Source organism: Pleurodeles waltl, chromosome 7, assembly GCF_031143425.1.
Source record: "Pleurodeles waltl isolate 20211129_DDA chromosome 7, aPleWal1.hap1.20221129, whole genome shotgun sequence".
Lineage (NCBI taxonomy): Eukaryota > Metazoa > Chordata > Amphibia > Caudata > Salamandridae > Pleurodeles > Pleurodeles waltl.
The window spans coordinates 480,542,153-480,566,816 of record NC_090446.1 but is presented as its reverse complement, the minus strand read 5'-3'; the positions used below and the strand labels follow the sequence as shown (position 1 = coordinate 480,566,816).

At 43.4% G+C, this 24,664-nt stretch overlaps 1 protein-coding gene across 3 annotated transcripts in view; it reads right to left on the bottom strand.

The window, feature by feature from the left end:
• KCTD13 (potassium channel tetramerization domain containing 13) overlaps window positions 1-24,664 on the bottom strand; it is a 147,753-nt gene that overhangs the window by 90,706 nt on the left and 32,383 nt on the right. For all 3 annotated transcript variants that reach the window (XM_069244107.1, XM_069244111.1, XM_069244110.1), the window contains 4 exons: window positions 9,877-10,137; window positions 9,171-9,340; window positions 2,692-2,781; window positions 1,641-1,693 (listed from right to left, as the gene is read on the bottom strand). In XM_069244107.1, coding sequence (XP_069100208.1) covers window positions 1,641-1,693; window positions 2,692-2,781; window positions 9,171-9,340; window positions 9,877-10,126 — 563 coding nt within the window. In that variant the 5' untranslated portion in view covers window positions 10,127-10,137. The remainder of the gene's footprint in view (window positions 1-1,640; window positions 1,694-2,691; window positions 2,782-9,170; window positions 9,341-9,876; window positions 10,138-24,664) is intronic.

Sequence of the window (24,664 nt, the reverse complement as noted above, 5' to 3'; positions counted from 1 at the left end):
TAATGTGATTGGCAATAGGACCTCTTTCAAGGCTGCAAATTGTACATTTTTGTTACACCTACCTTTCAACCTTTCTGAAGGAACGCGGAAATACTGTAAAAAAAATGTGACTTTCAAAGAAGTACTTTGCGGTCCGCGTATATGGGCGGGACTATTCAGTGCTTATCATCTTCATTGGTGATTCCCTGAGAGAGACTAAAGAAGCACACATTTCCAATATCTGTGACCAGCAGAATTGCCCCTTTCTTACAGAGTGGTGAAGTAGCCATCCTGAATGTTTGCTTCCTCATAAAATCATAAGTCGAAGATTGGTCGTCATCTTTCTGACTTTTTCTTTACTAAGAAGTTGAAATATTGTACCATGTATGCAGGCTTTTTGCCCTTAATGTCCCCTTTCAGTCTTGGCCCTACTCCAAGAGGCACAGTCCAGCTAGAGGTCCTCAGGCTTGGCAATGGGGCTATACTATTCCTATTGTTGCAAGCTGAAGGCTGTTTAGCATTTGGCAGGATCCTGTCTAGAGTTGCACAATGTGCAAAGAATCCAGCGCCAAGCAATCACCAGTGGCTAAGATTAATTCAAGCACTGCTTCAATCTCTTTTGTTGTTTGTTGCTATTGACGCCCTAACTGCTTCGGTTATGTCCTGATGTAGATACTGTGCTACAGGATTCACGCTATACACAAAAGAAAAGGCCCAAGTAGTCCGAAAGTGGACAGAGGATACTTGTCTTCTCTTGCTTGAGGGGATCTCTCTAATTTAGTTTCTGGCAATGACAGGCCTGCAGTCACAGATTGTATGCGTTCCTACGGGTGGCATAAAACATGCTGCAGCCCATAGGGGTCCTGTGGTGTATCAATGCCCTGGGTACCTAGGTCCCATATACTAGGGACTTACAGGGGTACATCAGTATGCCAATTGTGGGTGTGAAAAGTAACCAACAACTAAATTTACGAGAGAGAGCACCGTCACTGGGATCCTGGTTAGCAGGATCCCAGTGAACTACAGTCGAAGCACACAGACACCAGGCAAAAAAATATACAAAGAAAGAAAAGAGGAAAGTGTGGTAAGAGACATACATGAACTATATAGACAGGCATGAGAAAAAGAAAGACGCAACAGAGAAGGAAATCAGGGAGACAGAGCCAACAGAGATGTAATGGAGAAAAACAGAACAGCTCAAAGAAAAGACAGAACTGATGAGAAATGGAGTGAGGGGAATAAGTAAAGATAAGCAGAAAATGGTAGACTGAATGAGACAGAGGAATGACACGTTGTGGAAACAGAAACAGAAAGATAAGGCATCAAAGAGAGAAACGGAGAAAGCAAAAAGTATGAGCAAGGGAGTAGAGAGGTAATACTTAGAAAATCTAGATGAATGGGCTAAAGAGGGAAAGAGAAGAAAGATGTGTAGGGAAACTGGGGGGCAGAGAGAAAAGGAAAGAGAAAGAGAGAAAATAAAAAAGGGTAAAGATGAAAAAGAATACAGTGGGGAGAGCAGAGGAGACTGAAAATGTTGGAAAACAAAATAGAAAGTGAGAGAGAGCAATGGGGACAGGTGGAAAAAAATGAAAGGAAGGAAGAGTAAAAGACGATAAAGGAGACTGAAAAACCTGTAAAGATGTATTCACATGGGTACTGACCTTGTGTATGAATATTTATTATTGCTTCGGTTGTGTAAAAGTTTCACCACAGGCTAAAGCAGAAGGAAACGAGATGGAGATGAAAATAAAATTAGTATATCAGCCTGCATCCATCCAACCTACTTCTTCAACATAACTAAAATCCTCCAACCCTACACTTCAAATGTACTTCCAAATACATTCGGTTCTACTGGCTTACAACACTACCTTAATGTGCTGACAGGGGAGTAACTAGTGAATGGTGTAGGAGATTGGGGTAAGGGGAGCATTAGGTGATGGAGTAAGAATCATCACTGTGCGAGTTGCATACAATGAAGAGAATGCTGGTTGTTGTGGAGCTTTAGGTAATATTGTGTGGCGTTTAGCTGTACTGGAGAGTGTGGTCTGACTTTTTAAGTATTCACAAAACTAAACTGCATTTTAATAGCAAGTTCACAAGTGTGGACTCTCCACATATAAAAAGATAGGCTTGTCCTGTAGGACAGGCCTATCGTTCTATGCCTAGAGTTCTACGTTCCTAGGACCGGCCTATCTTTTTTTGTTCGCAGTTCTTCTCCCTGACTTCGGAGTCTATGCATTCATGAACCTAATACTAAAATGCAGTATTGTTAATACTAAAAAAAAAAGCGTAAACATAAACAAACGTCTAAGTTTACCTTTGTGAATAAGGCCCAAAGAGAATGGAGCAGAAACTCTGGCTGTGAGGGTGAGTGTACGGAATAGTGCAAGTATTTCATTAATGAGCTTAGTAAGGAATGGTGTAATATGGAAATCTATCAGGAAGTGAAATGGTGTTGAAGAGCAGGCTATAAGAGAACTGTAGAGGGTGGTGTTGGAGTGTCAATGAGGTTTGAGCTGCAAGGTAGGGTGTGGGAGCACAAGTTGAAGGCGAGCTCTAGGAAAAGGCACTTGTGTTCTGGATCTAAAGAATCTAAGACAGCAGCAGGTAACAGTGTAGGAGGGCTTTCAATGGGCTGTATGATGTATTTGCTTTCATTCTAGCCGCCAAAGGGGGGTCGGGTAGTCACTTTACATTTCCTTGAATCCTCACCTTAGCACAAGAAGCAATAATCTTCTGCTCTTCCTTTGGCGAAGTTACCATTGGAATCAGGCACATTGGGTCAAAGCCCTCAATCTTTTGCTGAGGAGAATAAAGAGTTAGGTTGTTATGGTGAGATAAAGTGAACCTCAAAAGGCTATACTTCTGAAAGTAGATAGGAGGCCCATATGTTATTGTTAAATGATGTACATGCTCTACAGATACTGGCCAGGTCCAAACTTACATGACACCAGCAGGTTTCAGTCTATGAAATATCACAGCTATAGGTCAACTGAACTTCAACAACCACAAGGCATTGTCTAGAATTCTTTGCTAATGTTCTTATATCGTACAAAACACCACCATCTCAGGAACCCTCAATGGCGGTCACTCTTTCTCCTATTTGGCTAGGAAATACTGAAATACGCTACTTTTAGCTAAAAACTCTGATAAGATTTACCTGTCTTTTTGGAAAATCTAAAGATCTGGCTGTTTGTGGAGACTATTTAGTGTGCTCTTCTGTCTTGGTTATTAATTTCCTGGTCGTAGGAGGTGCTGTTAGGGTATCAGAGCTCGCTACAAGCCCGTATTTAGTCAGCGCCGTGGTTACTCTGGGACTCCTAGTATTACCTATTATTAATGGTTACATCTAGCTTCATTTTGGTGAGGCACCAGAAATTTGGCCTTCGCCGTTATACCAACGTTTTAGGAGCTGGAACAGGCCTGCATGTCCGTACCAGACCACAATTGCACTATCTCCCTGGCACAGCTGCACACTTACCACACTACCTCCCTGGCATGGCTGCACACTTTATGGCTACAAGCCAGACAGCATGCAGGCATGGTTGATGAAATGAGGAACTGGAGAGGTGTTGATTATACACTGGAAGTGAACTAGGAGTACTGGAGTCACAATTAAGTTTACTTCATCTCACTCCATGCCTTGGACTGTGTCTACTCCCAAACTAATGGACATTGTGAAGCAAGAAATAAGAGGGAAGAGAAGGCACATTTATCAGGCAGTCAGGTCTCTGGCAAACACTTCACGAAACACTACATGACCACATCAGTGAAGAAAAAGTGTCCCTTGTTGTATTTAGGCAGAAAGCGAGCGGCATAGATCTGTAGAGTGCCCTGAAAAAAGCATGACTCAAATTAAATAAATAAATGTATGGGGAGGGGGCTGCTTTTGATCTGGTTGAGTACATTTGAATTGGGATGTCAACCTAGTATGTCAAGTCATCAAGCCACATTGGGCTTTCTCTAGAAACCGGAGGGCAACCAGAGGTTCTCTTAAGGTGGGTGACATAGATCACACTGCGTTTCGGTCCTGGGTTCAGGGAATGCTGCAGTAAGAAAGTACTAGTGATTCACCCTGCAGCTATCAGGATTTGCCACATTGCTGTAACTTGTAGCCTAAATGCTAAGAATTCTCAGTTGGCAGGGACAGTAAAAGAACAGTGACCCCAATCCCAAAAAACTCTGTCCGATGACACAATACAATTTCAGATTCCAAAGCCTTTTTGCATGCTGGGTGAGGATGCAACAGTCAAATTCACTTTCTCACAGAAGGGGTGGATAACTATGAACATTTAGAGGATGCTTCTACAAGTTCCTAATCATAAGAACGGACCCTGGCCAACTGATAGCAGTAAAACAAGCAGAATTAATACAAAGATCTTATTACAAGGAATGTTGGATTTGCTCTAGTCTAACTATTCTAAAGTAAAGGGGCTGAGGAAAGTGGACAACAGCTGGTTCACTTCAGCATAGCACTGCATCGCACATGACTAGATGTGATGAAAAGGGTTTACAAACAATGATTGACATCAAGCTATTAGTTCTTGTGCACTGTGAATATAAAGTAAACAGCAGCAACTAATAACCTGAAGGAGAAATGCCAAACATCTGATGAAATCTACAGTTAATAAAAGTTGAAAGAGGTTGCAGCACAATAAAACCCACTGTCGCCATAGCAGACCTGGAAGTGAGTAGGTTGAAAAACAGATACTGACCCAGAGTTCCACCTACTCCTTAAACTTCAAATTCCTGCACAGCCAAAGGTGCCCTGTCAACAGCTGGATAATAACAAAATGGACACATGCATCAAATTGCAGACATAGACTTATAAAGACATAAGCAGCACAAAAATGGGAACATTGGAAGAGTGCTGGGGGCTTATGTATATTGCTGCTATTCCAAGGGATATGCATAGCATCAGTGGCTTAATAGGAGGTGAAACTAGGAATTTCATTACTGCAGCAGGATTCCAAAATATAATGGCTAGGGTGCCAGACAGAAAAATGCCATTTAAGGTAAAGGATGAGGTGGAAGAAACTAAATGACCCGTCATAAACCACGATCTTCAAAACAGAATCAAGAAATATGTTAATTGAAAGAATGAGTGAATTTATACTGCTCATACTACCATTAGATTTCTTTGCAATGGTCTTAAGAAACAATGAAGAAAGTAGATGCATGGTCTCATTGAAAGAGAATTCCTAAATGATCGCCACAGAATCGAGAAATCAATACTAGCTCTGAAATTAAGTCTGAATCATAGGACAGTAAGCACCCTTTTAACTTGGTCCTGTGGGGCATATGTTGAAAAATAAAGGGAGACCTTGTTAGAAAGATATGCTGGAACCAAAGTGTTACTGCATTAGGACTTCAGGATACCAATCCTTAAAAGGATAGGATTGTTAATTGAAAGCCTGCTGAGTAAATACATGGTCTTTTAAATCCACACCAGGTGTTAGTGAAACCACTGCATCCTGAGCTTGTTGTAGGGGTAGATTCTGGAATATGGGAAGACCACCACAGAATAAAAACTTGCAAGGATGAAGCAACATCTAAAGGATGGTAGGCATGCCAAAAAAACAAATATGGACAAAACACAGATACATTGCTACTCTGAATCAAAAGGACATCATTGCTACTATACAGGGTACTAGAAATCTCAGACAGATTCAGCTGAGTACCACAAGAGTTTTTGTATCCCTGGACTATACCTAAATAGTGGAGTGGAAAAGTTGATCATATCGGGGAAGTGAAGAGTAAATATCAATGACCTAAAATGTTTGGTATTACATTCAAAATTTAAAGGTCTACATTTTTTCTCCCTAGACCAGCTCACAAAAAACACTGGATACCAAGGAAAGAACAGAAAGAAGGTTAAGACAGATTAGGGGGCCTGATAGATCTTGACAGAGGGAACACTCCGTCACAAAAGTGATCTATATCCTGTCCACCTTATTATGATCTCCATAGAACTGATGGGAAATCTGTCACGTTTGTGACAGAGTATTTCCCTCCTATAAGACCTAAATCAGGCCCTATATCATGTTTGAGGAAAGACAGAAAGCCGTTAAGCTAGGGTCAACCCGCTAAAAAAAAAAAAAAAAAAAGTGATAAAGTGGGAGCTGCCAGTTGGATCAGTACATTCTGAAATTCAGACAGTGGTATTGAGGATAAAAATAATGGTATTGGGGACAACTGTTAGTGATTTAGGAAACTGATGAATTGTATAAGAGGTGCATAAACTACAAAGTGAAGACTACATGGAGTCTACCTAGGAACAACAGAAGACCATCCCATTACTGTCATACTTAAGAACCACAAGAGTATTGAATCTAATCAGAGAAACACAGTGAAGCAACTTTAAACTTGTGTTCAGTCAACTGTAGCGCAAAGACACCATAAAGTAAAATATAGAGTCACATCAGGAGAAACAGAAGTCTATGCTCTGGTGGTGGTGTTAAACCAGTGGGAAATACTTTGGGGCATAGATACCTCAGTGAGCCACTTGTTGATTTCAGTATTTAATTATTGGTAGACACTGTTGCGGGCTGAGATTTCACTTAGGATTTCCTGTAGGAATAATGCATTGGGTTAAGTGAAGAGAAGGAAGAATAGGTGAAGGACAGAAGAAGGGTGAAAGGGCAAGGATTCTGGCCATAGGCCATTTGCAGTCCCTAACAAACACAAATGCAAACATTTCATTGGATGATGCTCTTAAACGTCCAACCTTTACCTGGACAACCCGGGTAGAAAAGTAAAAATCAACGTAAGGTAAAGAGGTTTGGGGGTGGGGAACCAAGCAAATATAGCGCATTAGAGGCAGGGAGGCCAAGATGTAAGGGCAGGTAGGTGGAGGACAGAGTCCGAAGCAGAGCAACCAGGACTGATCCGGCTCAGTTAGCCACAATAATCACGAGGCAGCACCAACGCCACACATGGCCTGACAGATAAACAAAATATCTGGTCACTTCTAGTATTAGAAACATTTAGTGCACTAAAATGTTCCTGAACAATTAATTATATAACAGCTTATTTCAAGTATTTACAAGTTCTAGGACTTAAGCATTAAAATAACAACTCATATTGAGTACAACACATATTTCCTGTATGAAGTCTTTGGAGAAAATTAACCGGAGAGTTAAGAGCTCTCCTGCCTCCACAAAAAGGATAATTCAGGAAGATTGGAAGATCTGTGCACCTCTGTCCTTTTCCTAGGTAAAACCAAGGAAAGATTATCCTCTTTATAGATGGAGGGAGAACAGGGTTAGGAGTGGAAGAGAGCGGAAGCAAGTGGAGCACCCAGGGTTCATCAGGTCCTGTTAGCCATAACAATCAGAAAGCCGGCACAGAATCCATATAGTATATAACAAAACATACAAAATATCTGGACATTTGTAATGGACACATCCTCATGCCAATTCCTTCTCCCACAAACCATCCTGCCAACAAAGTAGACGTGTTCAGCTAGACCACTGACTTTCAAAACTGGAAAGATGTTGGGTATTTGAAATGTGGAAGTGGAAGCATTGGAGAGTGCCAGGGTTTTGACTGTTTTGGTTTGCAAGTGAAGGATGTAATGCAAGGTGACCAGATTTGGATCCGAGCCCTACCATGTTTTCATGATCCTGGCTAGTATCTTACATGACACCAACCTTTGTTCTGCAAATGACTATTCATTAGTTGTATGATGTACACTCTGTCAAGTACGTAAAAGATCCATTGCCCTAGCAAGACTGTGTATTGTTGTGCCATATGCAAGAAAAGAAATACTATGTCCAATAGAATTATGAATGGTGAAGGTGAGGTGTGGAGACTTCCCCCCCCCTCCCCCTAATGGGGCACCTCATGCTGAAAAAAGGAGAGCACCAAGATACAGAAAGATCTTGTGTTATAGAGAGTTCCAAACTGTCTCTTTATTTGCTTGCACTACTTATTCTAATTTACGTTTATTTACTCATGTTAACTGTCTACATTGGATGAGAATCCATATCTCTTTCCTCTCCGCTGGCCTTTTGTGACTAACAGGAAGATGAAAATACTTATTTGCAGACCCTCACTCATTGGCTCAGAATAACAGCCACAGCAGCTCTGGGTCAATTCTTCTTTCAAATGAGCCTCTTACCAAATTAACACGGCTGGAGCATCCGAAAGACCTATGGCTCTGTGGCACTGTTCAATACAAGAACCTCCTCTCTCTCAGTCTCAAACCCAGACCCTTCACATGAACTTCAAAGCTAGGGTGGCCTTCTCCCTAGACATTCGTTAGAGAGACGGAGAGCTGCTTCTTTTTCTTCTAATGAACTAATTAGTCAAGCACACCCAAAAAGAATAATCTGTGGGTTTGAAATTCAGGATCGGAGACAGTGTCCTTAATTACCAAAAGTAAGATTGTAACCCTAATCATGGCTCCTCTAATACTGGTCTCTCCAAATTGCTAAAACAGCTCAGTAAATGATGTACTTGCTGCAGAAATCGGTGTGTAATCTGCAGCTCACAGATCTCAATACGGATAGAACCGACTCATCTTTCTCCTTCTCACAGGTGAATACATGGAATACAAATAAATGGGGCAATAGGAACATCAGCTAGTCACAGCTACTGGAAACACCACCCATTATGATATAAAAACAACACAGGTACAAGCTATTATAATTATCAAATGCATTGCACCGATCCGGCTCCCACCTACCTTTAGGCGCTGTCCCTCAAAACTAGCCTCAACTCCCTCAAACTGCAACTACCTGCTCCTCTACTCGGTCTTCATTGCCTTTCTCAGAAAATATGTTGCCTCTGCTATATACTACTTCCTCAGACTTGAGGCCTCTCTAACGCACAACCTCCTCATATAATTTCCAAGGCCAGCCTCCTTTCCCCTTAAACCTGAACCCTCACCAGCTTAGTAAGGTTGGCCATTGTTAGAGTCAGGTATAGGGCTGGGTTTATGGGTAGGGTGGGGCTACTGTAGTTAAGAATAACCTCAGTGTTTAAAACAGCAGTATGTTTAAGTCTTTGATAGTTTAATGTGAGTAGTAGTAGGGTTTGGGTCAGAGAGGAATACAGATGGGTTTTAGTTAGCAGTATGGTCCATACTGAACAACAGTACAGCTGTGTTTCGGTTAGGAAATGGATGGCAGAAGAGATGGGGAGAAGTACCAGCAGTAGGGAATGTATTAGCAGAAGCCCCCACTCACCTGCATAGCCTGCTGGCAGCTCTCCACCAGTCCTTGGATGAGGTAATATCGCGCCTCACACAGCACCTCCTCCAGCTCCCGCTGTGACTCTGGTAGGGACACTGAACCATCCCGCAGATAGTTCAGGATTGTCCCAAAGTGCTTTCCACTCCGGTCAATCAAAATCCATCCTGCAAAGAAAACTCCAGTCTGTGATGGTTCAAGAATGGGTAGATGAACAGTGTATGAGACGTGGCACTTAGGCCATTCAGTTTTTTGCCCCTCTGAAACAAAATCACCACTTAGGGTAAAATATTTCAGGCATTTTATTTCCCTATGCCCCTCCCACCCGCCATCACATCTTCAATATTATCACTATCCCCACACAGAAGGGTTGATGCTTCTCCATCCTATTAACGTTCTTGTACTTGGCACCACATCTGGTACTTTCCCACCTCTCCCATACCTTTGCAAATTTCCCCTTCTGCACTTTTACTTTAATACTAGTTGCACTCCAATGTCACGGTTAGCTTAATACACCCCAGTACAGTCATTGAGCCACGCTAGCCTTTGATGTAGGCAATTTCCACAATAATAGTCCATACTTTGTGATCTAGTTGTCAGGCGTCTTCACTCAATATACCTTTGAGCTCTGTACCTCATGGCTACCCCTCAATTTTTTGCTGATGCCGCTCAAAATACATTGTTGTTTACAGTAAACCCGTACCTTCACTGTCAGTCAGCACTTCCATATGCCCACTGAACATGGCCTTCAACATAGTGTCATGCTTAGTGAGAGTCTGCACTGTGGTGTAGTGAAGGGAGCCCCCTACATTCAGCTTCACATATTTGCTGCTGGGACTCAGTGGCTTGAGATCAAAGGTCACGCCAGACCGATGATGCTGGGTAGGTACCAGTGAAGGACATCCTTCGGAAGCAAGCAGAGAAGGCAAGGCCACAGAAGCCTCAGCCGACATCACCACAGCGTCTGCACAGTGGAGGGAGGAAGGAAGGAAGGAAGGAGAGTGGGACAAAAAAGAACATTATTCTTTACATCACATGGTAAACCTCCCCCAATGACACATCACAACCAAACACAATTCTGATGTAGCAGCCAAATTATGAGTGGCTGCTGTGGAGAAAGGTGCATGCTACAAAAGGAACATGACATTTGGGCATGCCCTCGAATCTCTTAAAGCCATATTAAATGTGCTTTCATTCTCTGTCCATGGGTGGATACATTTTACAGTAAATGTCCTATGTATCCAGCCTAATCATCATACTTAAATTGTGTCTTTTAACAGTTTAAGGGGTGGTGGGAAGTTAAGTAAATAACCAATGATTTCAGTGTTATTCCTATCCAACCTCATTAAGGTTATTCAATGTACTTCATCTGTGCTTGTGGCCACAGGCCCTCCTTCATAAATTCCTTGTCTATGAAGCCGACAGCAGGCTAAGTGGACACAAATGCATGTATATGGGGAAAAATAAGTACAAGTGTCGAGACTACTAAAAAAAAAAAAATGTGGCCTGTTTAGCACAACTCTCTATGCCGTCACAGCCAGGTTCCACATCCTCTGGGTCAATCTATAAAGTCCCCGAGTGCCAGATAACCAGCAGAAACTCACACATACTCTGGCGAGGAACATTTGCTATCAGCTTTCAGTATCTGCGTGTGTACCGGTTACCGCTTATCCTACTGGAGAGACCAGTTTAATTCTGCTGACTGTGCCCCAACACACTCTGCTCCCACTGTGCCTCACCAGTGTGCCCTCTTTATTTTGTGCATCTGGGAGCTTGCCAAATCACAGAAATACTGAAAAATGTTGAAGGACTAGAAAGAGACTGAATAGTGTAATTTTGCAGCATCGCCAGTCCTCTCCTTTCCATTAAGATGTTACTAATCCTGCTAGATGGCCTAACATACACTATGGCAAAGCGGTGTAAACTTTATTCTAATGAGCTACAAAGTTTAAACCTTTCCTGCAAACAATGCTGGCATGAAACCAAACCAAGTGCTTGCTCCCTCAACGTGACACGGACTTAAGACTCAAACCAGTTAGTGGTATAACTTAAGTATGCGCTGTTGCCCAAGATAACGTTTGGAGAACCCGAGCCCAAGCCTTGAAAGCCTTTCCCAGAAATCCCAAGCCCAGACAAAACCACTTTGCCCCACGAGACGATGCACTTAAGCAACCCTCTTGTCTTATCAATCGGTAAAAAGCTATTTCCCCCTATTGTTAGCCCAACTTAAACACAGTGCAGAATTCTTTGTAGTTTATGCTGCATTACCATTAACTTGATTGGTCTACTGTATGTGCAAGCCACTATTTGAATAAATGAAGCTGTGCAGTTTCACCAGCCTGGTATTTATACGTTTCTGTTGAGCAATGCTCTGAACGTCTATATAAAAAAAACTAAAAAACACAATAGGTTATATCTGGGATCTCATATGGAAACCGGAAAATGGTAGGCCAAACACCTAAAAGAACCACCCTTAGAATATGGGACACAGTGGCGGGAAAATCCACATTGATCTCCTTTCCCTCGCCACACACCTATTCAATACAGGTCCAAGCCTTAATGCCTGCCCTTGAACCTGGCCCTTCGGATGAATGGACGAACGGTATCTACTGATCTCAGATATGTTTCAGGGCACAGATATATTTATATTTCAGAAATTCCATTTAGGCGAATCAGAATGCTTTCACAATGTGCAGATGAGGCGCTGAGTCCCTCATCCTTTAACTAGACAGGTCACTATAGCAGAGAGCTCTTGCCAACGGAAAAATGTGTACAATTAGCTTGCGACACTTGGGGACACATAACTCAGTGGTACAATATCATAACGGAATGAGCGCTGCCCTCTAATTCTGCATATAAGACTCTCTGGAATAAAACCCTGGGGATAATGATAAAATATGGACCTCATTATGGCACAATTGTCGAAATTAGTAAGTTTTATCAAAAAGCAAACCCCTGTGCTTGAGGGTCTGCAGCCCGTTTGGAGATTTTCGGAATATCTGGTGTGATTGCCCATTCATCCAACCATTTTAGAAGATTTCATTAGTGGCAAAATCAACATTAAGATATCCTATTTCGTTCACGCCGGATTTCATTTCATTAGCCTCCAATCTCCACCCTTAAAATATCAAATGTTCTCTGAGTATCTAATACCCTGGAACTCCTTAGGATCTGATAAAACCAAGCTTGCAGTCTTCTGGGAGAAAACTGAAACCTAGCTGCTATCATTATGGCATCGTTGGCTTCAGAATATACTAGCGATGTAAATGCTATCATTTGTAATGTCTGATATTTTAAAGAATTTTTAAACAATTTACAATCCCTTAATAGTTAGCATGCCCTTAGTCTGCAGTCCTGCTGCGCTGATGCACTGTAATGCAAGGAGGTTAGTGGCCCGTCTAGTGTGTCTAATCAGAGAGGAATAGGGCTTCTCCAAATAAAGTGCCTAGAGAATCTGAATTTCATTAAAGACACGGAGGCTAGCCTTATGCATTTTCATTTAATGCCACTCCATGCAGGACTTTAACGAACATATTACATCATAACGGCCACCTACCTGAACACCAGACTCAACTTCTACATTCCCTCACGCCAACTACGCTCTGCCAACCTTGCCCTCGCCATCGTCCCCCGAATCCAGCGAAAGACCTCTGGCGGCAGATCCTTCTCCCACCTCGCCTCCAAGACCTGGAACTCACTCCCGACCTCACTACGCCAGACCCAGGACCTCCTCACCTTCAGGAGACTCCTCAAGACATGGCTCTTCGAACGATAGCAGCGACCCCCCCCCCCTAGCGCCTCGAAACCCTAACGGGTACATAGCACGCTTTATAAATTTAATGATTGATTGATAAAACATTAACAATCCAGAACTAGAACCTTATTCCACAAATAAACAGTCCCTTCACAGAATCATCTGTCTCTTCTAAATGTGAAACCTTTCATCTTGTTCTCCTTGTACAAAATTCTCTTCTTTCGGAAAACAAACATTTTTTTTTAAATATTCTTCAAAATATAAAATAACCAAAGTTATCCTTACACTCCTTTTCACATTTTTAACTTACATATTTATATATATATTACTCCTATAAAATCATGGAGTTGAGGTGGAATAATGCTAGCCTCCATGTGTTTAGTGAAATTCAGATTCTCTAGCCACTTTATTTGGAGAATCGCTATTTCATTTCAAGGAAGGAGGCTAGCATTATGCAAGTTGGTAGCCCTCTAATAAACCATTTGCCATGCACTCAATTGGCTTGCAATAATGGTTTGCAAATACAGAAGCATTCGACCATTCAGCCGCTCTCGTAATTTCTTCCAGTCCCCTATCTTTCAAAAAAACTTGGCCTGACATTGCACCTCTCATCAAATGAGTTTACAATTTTTGTAAATGAACACCTGCACGTTGCATGAAACATTTCACCCATCATGCAACGGTAGCTGCAGTTACAGACTTGAATGGCTTCACAAAAGAGATCATTAATTGATTCATTCCATCAGGACGATAATCCTCCATCCTAGAATCATACTCATTCATACAATCTACCAAACACAGCTTCTTACATGTTTCAATAGTTTCCAACATTGTTTTAGTTCTTTTGGTAATATCAAATGTCACCCCAAGAGGGTAATAATGAAAATGTCACTTACCCAGTGTACATCTGTTCGTGGCATTAGTCGCTGCAGATTCACATGTTTGGCACAGTCCGCTGCCTGGTGTTGGGCTCGGAGTATTACAAGTTGTTTTTCTTCGAAGAAGTCTTTTTTGGTCACGGGACCGAAGGACTCCTCCCTCTTCGGCTCCATTGCGCATGGGCGTCGACTCCATCTTAGATTGTTTTCCCCGCAGAGGGTGAGGATGGAGTTGTTTGCTATAAATAGTGCCCATGCAATGGAGTGAATATGTATGTACGTTAAGAGTTTATAATAATTATTTACAAATGTACAGAAGTTTAAGATTTATGATCTACTTCTAAACGGCTACAGGCTTCCCAGGGAGGTGGGAGGGTACATGTGAATCTGCAGCGACTAATGCCACGAACAGATGTACACTGGGTAAGTGACATTTTCAGTTCGATGGCATATGTTGCTGCAGATACACATGTTTGGCACAGACTATAAAGCAGTTACCTCCCCTAAAAGCGGTGGTTTAGCCTGTAGGAGTTGAAGTAGTTTGGAATAATGTTCTTAGTACAGCTTGGCCCACTGTAGCTTGTTGTGCATTTAGTACGTCTACACAGTAGTGTTTAGTAAACGTATGAGGCGTAGACCAGGTTGCAGCCTTACATATTTCTCTCATAGGAATGTTTCCTAGAAAGGCCATTGTAGCACCTTTCTTTCTGGTTGAGTGTGCCTTTGGTGTAATAGGCAATTCTCTTTTGGCTTTAAGATAGCATGTTTGAATACATCTGACTATCCATCTAGCAATGCCTTGTTTAGAGATTGGATTTCCTATGTGTGGTTTTTGAAAAGCTATGAACAGTTGTTTTGTTTTCCTGATTAGCTTTGTTCTGTCAATGTAGTACATTAGTGCTCTTTTGATGTCTAATGTATGTAGTGCCCTTTCAGCCACGGAATTTGGTTGTGGGAAGAACACTGGCAATTCTACTGTTTGATTTAAATGGAATGGTGAGATTACTTTTGGCAGAAATTTTGGATTTGTTCTTAGAACTATTTTATTGTTGTGTATTTGAATAAATGGTTCTTGTATGGTAAATGCCTGTATTTCACTTACTCTTCTGAGGGATGTGATTGCAATGAGAAATGCGACTTTCCAGGTTAGATATTGCATTTCACAGGAATGCATGGGTTCGAAAGGTGGACCCATGAGTCTTGTTAAGACGATGTTAAGATTCCATGAAGGAACTGGTGGTGTTCTTGGTGGTATAATTCTTTTTAGCCCTTCCATGAATGCTTTAATAACTGGTATTCTAAATAGAGACGATGAATGAGTAGTTTGTAGGTAAGCAGATATTGCTGCGAGGTGTATTTTTATAGATGAAAAAGCGAGATTTGCTTTTTGCAAATGTAGTAAGTATCCTACTATGTCTTTCGTAGAGGCATGTAATGGTTGTATTTGATTGGCATGGCAGTAGTAAACAAATCTTTTCCACTTAGATGCATAGCAGTGTCTAGTGGAAGATTTTCTAGCTTGTTTTATGACCTCCATGCATTCTTGTGTGAGGTCTAAGTGTCCGAATTCTAGGATTTCAGGAGCCAAATTGCCAGATTCAATGATGCTGGGTTTGGATGCCTGATCTGTTGTTTGTGTTGTGTTAACAGATCTGGTCTGTTGGGTAGTTTGACATGCGGTACTAGTGAAAGGTCTAGTAGAGTTGTATACCAAGGTTGTCTTGCCCATGTGGGTGCTATCAGTATGAGTTTGAGTTGGTTTTGACTCAACTTGTTTACTAGATATGGAAGGAGAGGGAGAGGGGGAAAAGCGTATGCAAATATCCCTGACCAACTCATCCATAGAGCATTGCCTTGTGATTCGCGGTGTGGGTACCTGGATGCGAAGTTTTGGCATTTTGAGTTTTCTTTTGTTGCGAACAAATCTATCTGGGGTGTTCCCCAAATTTGAAAGTACTTGTTCAGAACTTGGGGGTGAATTTCCCATTCGTGGACTTGTTGGTGGTCTCGCGAAAGGTTGTCTGCTAGTTGGTTTTGTATTCCTGGAATAAATTGTGCTATTAGGCGAATGTTGTTGTGAATCGCCCACTGCCAAATTTTTTGTGTTAGGAGGCACAATTGTGTTGAGTGTGTTCCTCCTTGTTTGTTTAAATAATACATTGTTGTCATGTTGTCTGTTTTGACAAGAATGTATTTGTGTGTTATTATGGGTTGGAAGGCTTTTAACGCTAGAAATACTGCTAACAGTTCTAGGTAATTGATATGAAATTTTGTTTGGTGTATATCCCATTGTCCTTGAATGCTGTGGTGATTGAGGTGTGCTCCCCACCCTGTCATGGAAGCATCTGTTGTTATAACGTATTGAGGCACTGGGTCCTGAAATGTCCGCCCTTTGTTTAAATTTTTGCTGTTCCACCATAGAAGCGAGAGGTATGTTTGGCGGTCTACCAACACCAGATCTTGAAGTTGACCCTGTGCCTGTGACCATTGTGATGCTAGACACTGTTGTAAGGGTCGCATGTGTAGTCTTGCGTTTGGGACAATGGCTATGCATGATGACATCATGCCTAGAAGTTTTAGCACAAATTTTGCTTGTATCTTTTGGTTTGGAAACATAGCACTTATTACCTTGTGGAATGCCTGCACTCTTTGTGGACTTGGAGTGGCAATTCCTTTTGATGTGTTGATGGTTGCTCCTAGATATTGTTGTGTCTGACACGGTTCTAGGTGTGATTTTGTATAGTTGATGGAAAACCCCAGTTTGTGAAGGGTTTGTATGACACATGTGGTGTCGTTTGCGCATTTTTTTACTGTGTTGGTCTTGATTAGCCAATCGTCTAGGTAAGGGAACACATGTATCTGTTGTCTCCTGATGTGTGCTGCTACTACTGCTAGACATTTTGTGAACACTCTTGGTGCAGTTGTTATTCCGAATGGCAACACTTTGAATTGGTAATGTATTCCTTTGAATACGAACCGTAGGTACTTTCTGTGAGAAGGGTGTATTGGTATATGAAAGTACGCATCCTTTAGGTCTAATGTGGTCATGTAATCTTGCTGTTTGAGCAGTGGAATGATGTCTTGTAGTGTGACCATGTGAAAATGGTCCGATATGATGTAGGTATTTAGTGTCCTGAGATCTAATATTGGTCTTAATGTTTTGTCTTTTTTTGGAATTAGAAAGTACAGGGAGTAAACTCCTGTGTTTTTTTGTTGTACTGGTACTAACTCTATTGCATCCTTTTGCAGTAGTGCTTGAACTTCTAGTCCTAAAAGTTCTAAATGTTGTGGTGACATTTTGCGTGTTTTGGGAGGGATGTTTGGTGGGAATTTGTGGAATTCTATGCAATAGCCATGTTGGATTATTGCTAATACCCAATTGTCTGTTGTAATCTGTTGCCAAGATTGGTAGAATTGGCTTAGTCTTCCCCCCACTGGTGTTGAGTGAAGGGGTTGCGTGACTTGAAAGTCACTGTTTAGGTGGAGGTGTTTTTGGAGTCTGGAATCTTCCCCTACTCCTTGGGAATTGACCCCCTCTATATCCCCTGAAACCTCCCCTTTGGAAGGAACCCTGATATGGTGTGGTTCTTGTTTGTTGGCTGGTGGTGTCTGTGGGTTGGCCACGAAACCCCCCTCTAAATGGAGTTTTTCTAAAAGAGCCTTTGCTCTGCGGGGAGTAGAGTGCGCCCATGGCCTTGGCCGTGTCTGTGTCCTTTTTAAGTTTTTCAATGGCTGTGTCCACTTCAGGGCCAAAAAGTTGTTTTTCGTTGAAGGGCATATTAAGGACAGCCTGCTGGATTTCAGGTTTGAAGCCTGAAGTGCGGAGCCAAGCGTGTCTCCTTATGGTGACAGCAGTGTTGACTGTTCTCGCTGCAGTATCTGCTGCGTCCAGTGAAGAGCGGATTTGATTGTTTGAGATCGTTTGTCCCTCTTCAACTATTTGCTGCGCCCTTTTTTGGTATTCTTGGGGAAGATGGTCTACGAGAAGTTGCATCTCATCCCAGTGAGCGCGGTCATATCTGGCCAGCAGCGCTTGAGAATTTGCGATGCGCCACTGGTTGGCTGCCTGTGATGCTACTCTTTTTCCTGCCGCATCAAATTTTCTGCTTTCTTTGTCCGGAGGTGGGGCGTCGCCAGATGTATGGGAATTTGCTCTTTTGCGAGCTGCCCCTACTACTACGGAGTCAGGTGGTAACTGCGAAGTAATAAACACTGGATCTGTGGGTGGTGGTTTGTATTTTTTATCCACCCTTGGGGTGATGGCTCTTGATTTTACGGGCTCTTCAAAAATTTGTTTTGCGTGCCGTAACATCCCCGGTAGCATTGGGAGACATTGATATTGGCTATGTGTAGCCGAGAGGGTGTTAAATAAAAAATCATCCTCTATAGGATCGGAATGCAGTTGGACATTGTGGAATTCTGCAGCCCTAGCCACCAGTTGTGAGTATGAGGTACTGTCCTCTGGCGGTGACGGCTTTGTAGGGTATGAATCTGGATCATTGTCCGGCACTGGGGTGTCGTATAGGTCCCAAGCGTCTTGATCCTGATTATCTTGACTTATGGTAGTTTGCGCTGGTGAGTGCATTTGTGGCGGTGTTTGTGCCGGCGATGCCTGTTGTAGTGGAGAGGGCGGAGGCGTGACTTTTTTAACCACTTTGGCTTGTGGTTGTGCGTTATCCTTGAGGAGACTGATCCTTCTTTTCCTCATTATTGGGGGAAGGGTTGATATCTTCCCTGTGTCTTGCTGGATGTACAGTCTCTTTTGTGTGTAGTCTGATTCTACACTTTGGAGCTCTTGTCCAAATCTGTGCATCTGGTCACTTATTCCTTGTTCCTCTGAGTAGGATGAAGGTGTGGTATTTTTCGGCGCCGAGAGAGAATCTTTTTTCGGTTTCGGCACCGACAGAATTTTTGTTCCTTTCGGCATGGATTCTCGGTGCCGATGTTTTTCGGTGCCGGTATCTTGTTTTTGTCTCTCGGAGCCGCTTTCTCGGCTCCGAGGTTGCTCCATGGCGGTCCCTCGACCGGAGTCGGGTGTCTTCGCTATGGGCGTGCCCTTTTTCGGCGCCTTCGACGGGTCGCCTGTTTTATGGGTCGAGCCATGGCCTGTTGGCAGTGGCGTCCCCTGGGCTTTCGTTTTGTCGATGGTTTTACTTTTCGACGTCTTACTCACAGTTTGTTGCTGTTGTTCGACGTCGGAGTCTCCGGATTCTGAGTCCGGAACCGAGAATGTTTCCTCTTCGTCGTCGAAACGTTGTTTTGTCGGCGTGGACGCCATTTGTAGACGCCTGGCTCTTCGGTCCCGGAGTGTTTTTCTGGACCGGAAGGCTCGACAGGCCTCACAGGTATCCTCCTTGTGCTCGGGGGACAAGCACAAGTTACAGACCAAGTGCTGATCTGTATAAGGATACTTACTGTGACATTTTGGGCAGAAACGGAACGGGGTCCGTTCCATCGGCTTCGATGTCGCACGCGGTCGGGCCGACCAGGCCCTGATGGGGGAATCGAAGCTACCCCAAAGTCTTCCGATGATCGGTGTCGATGTACCTAACTATCCCGATACCGAACGGAACAATACCGACGCTTTCTTCCGAGATTCTGACTAACTTTCCGAACCGAAACACGGAGCGAAAAGGAATACGTCCGAACCCGACAGCGGAAAAAAACAATCTAAGATGGAGTCGACGCCCATGCGCAATGGAGCCGAAGAGGGAGGAGTCCTTCGGTCCCGTGACCAAAAAAGACTTCTTCGAAGAAAAACAACTTGTAATACTCCGAGCCCAACACCAGGCAGCGGACTGTGCCAAACATGTGTATCTGCAGCAACATATGCCATCGAACACTCCGTTACTCACCTCCAAAGCTTTTACATCTAAAACTCTGCGACATGAATCCAAACATAACCAAGATGCTAACTTCATAGTCAATCTTTTCAACTCCAAATATCTATTACTTGGCCATTAGGTCAACAAAGATGAAACTATATTGACATCCCACAAAACCTCAAACCTTGCCCTAGGAGGTCTCCGCAATCTGATACATTTTAGGACTCTACAAACCAAGACATTCGTACCTACACTTCTACAGTCAACCTGACTAAGGCCTTTTTCAAATTGTTCCACCAGAAACTTACCCACCACTACTATAGGTGCCTCCACAAGATCCAAACTCCTTTCCAAACACCAACATACCCATAATTTCCAAATTCCTTTATATCTACTTAGAGTACCTGGTGCCCAAGATTATCCAGTAGTTTCCTGCCTTTCCGGAAAGCCCTGACACACCTGAATATCTCCCAATACCTGTAGGCAAATGCCATCTTTCTTGCATAGGTACCCCCACTTTTGGCCTGATGTCAGTGTGTTTAGACTGTAGCTCGCTGGGATCCTGCTAATCAGGACCCCAGTGACTGTGTTCTTTCCTGTAAATTTGGTTGCTGGTAAACTTTCTACAACCACAACTGGCATACTGGTGCACCGATGTAAGTGCCTAGTATTGGCATTGGTATACCACGGATACCCATGGGCTGTAGCATGTACTGTGCCACCCATAGGAGCCTATGCAAACTGTTTCTGCAGGCCTGCCATTGCAGCCTGCGTGAAATGATGAATGCACCCTTTCACCACTGAATCTGGGCACTGCACTTAGACATTATAGGTCACCCCTCTGGTAGGCCCTTCACCCCAAGGGCAGGGTGCATGTCACTAAGTTTGAGGTTGCCTCTACAGACCCCAGGCCAATTTCTGGACTCTGTAAGTGAGGGGAAGCCATTTTAAGGTACGTAGTGGACACTGGTCAACACGAGTGGTCCAACTTCATAATGGCTTCTCCAAAACTAGGCTTGTTTGATATCAAACATGTTGGAATCATGCAACTACACCAATTCCAGCATTAGTTGCATGATACCATGTACTCTGGGGGTTCCTTAGAGGATCCACCAGTTCTGCTTGTGCATCTTACGGGGTCTGCTCATGCTGCTGCTGACCCTAGACACTGTTCTGCCCTCCTGTCGGTGAGCCAGGCTGAGGCCGGAGAGGCAGAACAAAAGATTTCCTCTAAGAGAGAGGTGTGACCACCTCCGCCTGTGTATTAGGTGTCTGGGGGCTGGGGTGGGGTGGGGTGACCTCTGAGCGCCACCAGACTGCTTTGAAGGGCACATTTGGTGCCCTCCTTGCATTATCCGGTTTGCACCAGTTCAGGACCCCCGTTTCCGCTCTGGCGCAAAACCTCACAAAGGACAGGGGAGTGACCACCCCCCTGTCCAGCTCCTCCCTTAGGGAGGTGCTCATAGCTCTGCCAGGTGGCCACTTGATTCTGCCATCTTAAAAACAAGATGGGCGGAGGCCCCTGGGAGCATCTGACTGGTTAGGCCAGGTAGAGGATGTCCCGGACCCCCCTCTGATAGGTGGTTCACTTCAGAGACTGTCCAACCCCCTTTTAGGGCTACTAAAGGGCTCCCCTGTGGGTGAATGCTAAGATTCCTAGAGAAAGACTCTCCAAGGAACTCTCTGCAAGACATCTTCTACTCCTGGCCTCTGGAACCGCTGCTGGTCTGCTTTGGAACCGAAACATGTCTGCTTCTGGTGGGAAGGCTCCCACTGCAACATTGTTTCTCCGGATCCTGCAAGAATTCTACAACATCCAAGGCTGTGCATCCTCCATGATCACAAGGACTCTATTTCTACCCGGAAGCACGAAGAACTCACTCCCCTGCATCCGCAGGCACCTCAAGACAATGTCAACCGGCTGGTAGGGTCTGCTGTCCCCACGGACATCTGAAGACTCTGCTTCACAGGTGGTGAGTCTGGCTTCCTTTGGGTCCTGCTTGTCTTTTGCCCAACTTGGGAGACTGTGGGCCCCTTCCACAGCCACTGGACTGGAACCCCTGTGCACTGCAATTGTCGCATTTGCAAAGGCTTGTTGACTCTTTCACCAGGAGATCTTCAGGCACCAAGAAGCCTCAGCCTCTAGCACACTGCAACTCGGTAATCAGCCCCTATCCTGCAACGTGGGACTTCTGTTTTGACGTGCTGGTAAGGCCCCCTTGTGACACCCTGTGTTCATTGCCTGTGGGTCACTCATGGGTGGCTCCAATGACTTCTGCTGGCCTTCCTGCGTGCTGAGGGCCAGCCCTGACTCACCCTCAAGGAAAGAGTCTCCTGGACCTTGCTGATCCCCACAACTTTGCAAATACTTCTTCAGCTCCTGCTTGCATTTATCAGCACTTGTTGGTGACCTGGCTGGTCACTGACCCTCCTGTAATCCAGCGACCATTGAGGGGCAGCTCGTAGGTGACTCCTGAGATCTTATGTAGCTCCTAGACACCGCAGTTGGATGTCTTCCACCAACTTGCAGGAACTTCACCTTCCGGAGGGTGGGTTTTGCCACCAGCACTACCTGTGAACCCCCAAGGATGCTGGACTTTGCCCCCCTTACATTGCAGGTCCTCCACGTCTCGAATCCGTCCCTAGGTTCCACTGGCCTGGTTCACGGCTCGCGATAGCAGCTGGACAATCCGAGGCATCCACTGACTTCAGAGAGTCCCTTCTCCCCTCTGCATTCGGGTCCCTAGTGTAGGTACTCCTAACATCTGGTTATCATGGGGTCAGTCACCCTCCATCCTTCCTCTTGTCTGCAGATTTCCTCGGGGTCCACTGGAAAGGGTCCTGAATCCCACAAACTCCAACCACAACTCTATGTGTTACCCTATAGGACGACTTGGTGGGTAACTACCTTGTACGTGGTCACTGGGGACACTTAGTATAGTTACCTCTGGTGTTCTATCTACCCCCCTACTACTTGTGCCTAAAGATTTTGAACTTTGGAGCCTACTTATGCAGACAATGTTACTGAACACAGTACTTTTGAACCACGCTGCTTATATAAAATACCCGAATGCATCTCACTCATCTTTGACATTATCCTAGTACATGGGGACCTTACATTTTGCTCGATCGGCCTTGAAAAAGTCACTGTGTGACGAAACAAGTGTTGGCTGCTGTTTATTGGACCTCAACGAGCTGTTATTGTGTGCACGTTTGGGTACAAATAAACCAAGATTTCAAGGAAAAATAATTAATATTTCGCTGCAGTTTATACTGTGTACTTAAGAGTGTGGTTTTTTTTATATACTAGCATATATTTAGCGAATTACTTAATCTGCTATATCATTTTTTTATTGAATGCTGTGGTTCTTATCTTATTATGGACATGTTGTGTATCCTTGTGATACATACATTTTTTGTCTTTTGGTAGTAAAAAAATTGGGCCACATTGCACCCCCATATACTGATCTACGTTTACTTTCAGACACTTGTGGGAAGTGCACTGTTGTTACCATGACTACCATTTCTTATTGATGTTCATAAACCTGTGAAAACTGTCTGAACTGAAGGGGATAACAGACCTCTTAGCCTCGCTAATTCCCTTATGGTCAAACAATCTTTTTTCAGCACACAGTGAATCTCCTTCCTTATCTTGGTCACCTCCACTGATAATAATAAAACCACATCGATTGTGGTTATCATGAAACCAAAAATTTCCAAAGTGCATGTTGGAGTCAAAAGTGACCTCTCCTTGTTCACAATAAAACATAGGGCCAGATGTATCAAAATCCCATTTTGCATTCCCTAAATAGCAAATTTTAAGAAATTGCCATGTAGGGAATGCAAAATTGTATGTAATAAAACAGTCAATACCTAATAAGGTTTTTTACAGAATCGCAATCGCTATTTGGGATTGAGACTCCATTTGTTCCTATGGGCTTGAAGGCCCGTAGGTGTGAATGGTTTTGCACTACCTAAATTGGGAAATGCACAATCAAGGGTGCTGAGGGCCTAAGGCCCCCTTCGATGATCCTGAAAATAACTTGTGCACATATAAAGCGCAAACATGCCCTACGGGCATTTGTGTGCTATATGGCACTTTAAAAAAATGCATTGTGAGATTTTTTTTTTTTTTTTTATTGCACGTTACCACCAACTTGGAGTTGGTGGTAATAGCATTCCCTAAATGCCCATTTCGCATTTAGGAAATGCTTGTTGCAAGTGCTTAGGGAATCATAATTGCGATTCTCTATTTGGAGTCCCAATTTTAGGGAATCGCAAAAATTGTTATTCCCTAAAATGGGACTGCCAATGAATAACATACATTTGTAAAGGCATTTCTACAAACTGCACTTTTGCAGTGATTTAGTGATTCACACAGTTTGTGAATATAAATATGTTTCATACATGTGGCCCCTTGACTTTCCAGTAAGTTCTTCAGATTTATTCAGCATACCCAATTCCTCCAGAAGTTGATTCAAATACAGACATTATCAAAATGTCATCTAGATAAATGATCGTCCGAGTACCCCCCTGTCTCTCAAGTAAGCTAGCACTGCCCTCATTACCTTGGTGACACCATGGCACTGAGGATAGACCAAATGGAATGCAACAAAACTGATAAATTCAATCCTGCCAAATGAACAGAAAGTAAGACTGACTGCTGTTTGCCACTAGAATCATAAAGTAAGCATCTTTCAGATCCAACTTTAGTAACCAGCTGTTCTTCAATATCATGTCTTTAAAAAAGATGGATACCTCCCATCTTGAAATGTCTGTATACTTGAAACTTGTTTACGTCCCTCAAGTTAACATCTTGCCTCCATTCCTTGTCTTTTGTTCTCTACAAAGAAGAGTACTCACAAAAACTTTGTTCTCTTTGTTCCCCTCTACAATTGCACCCTCCTCTAACATAGGCTTTATCTCTTCCTTAACCACACTCTGTTGGTCCGTGCCCAAAACCAATGTCCTTGGAAGGTTCTACTGAATGCGAATTTCTGTAAATACTACTTTGAAACTATGAATCGTTTCTAA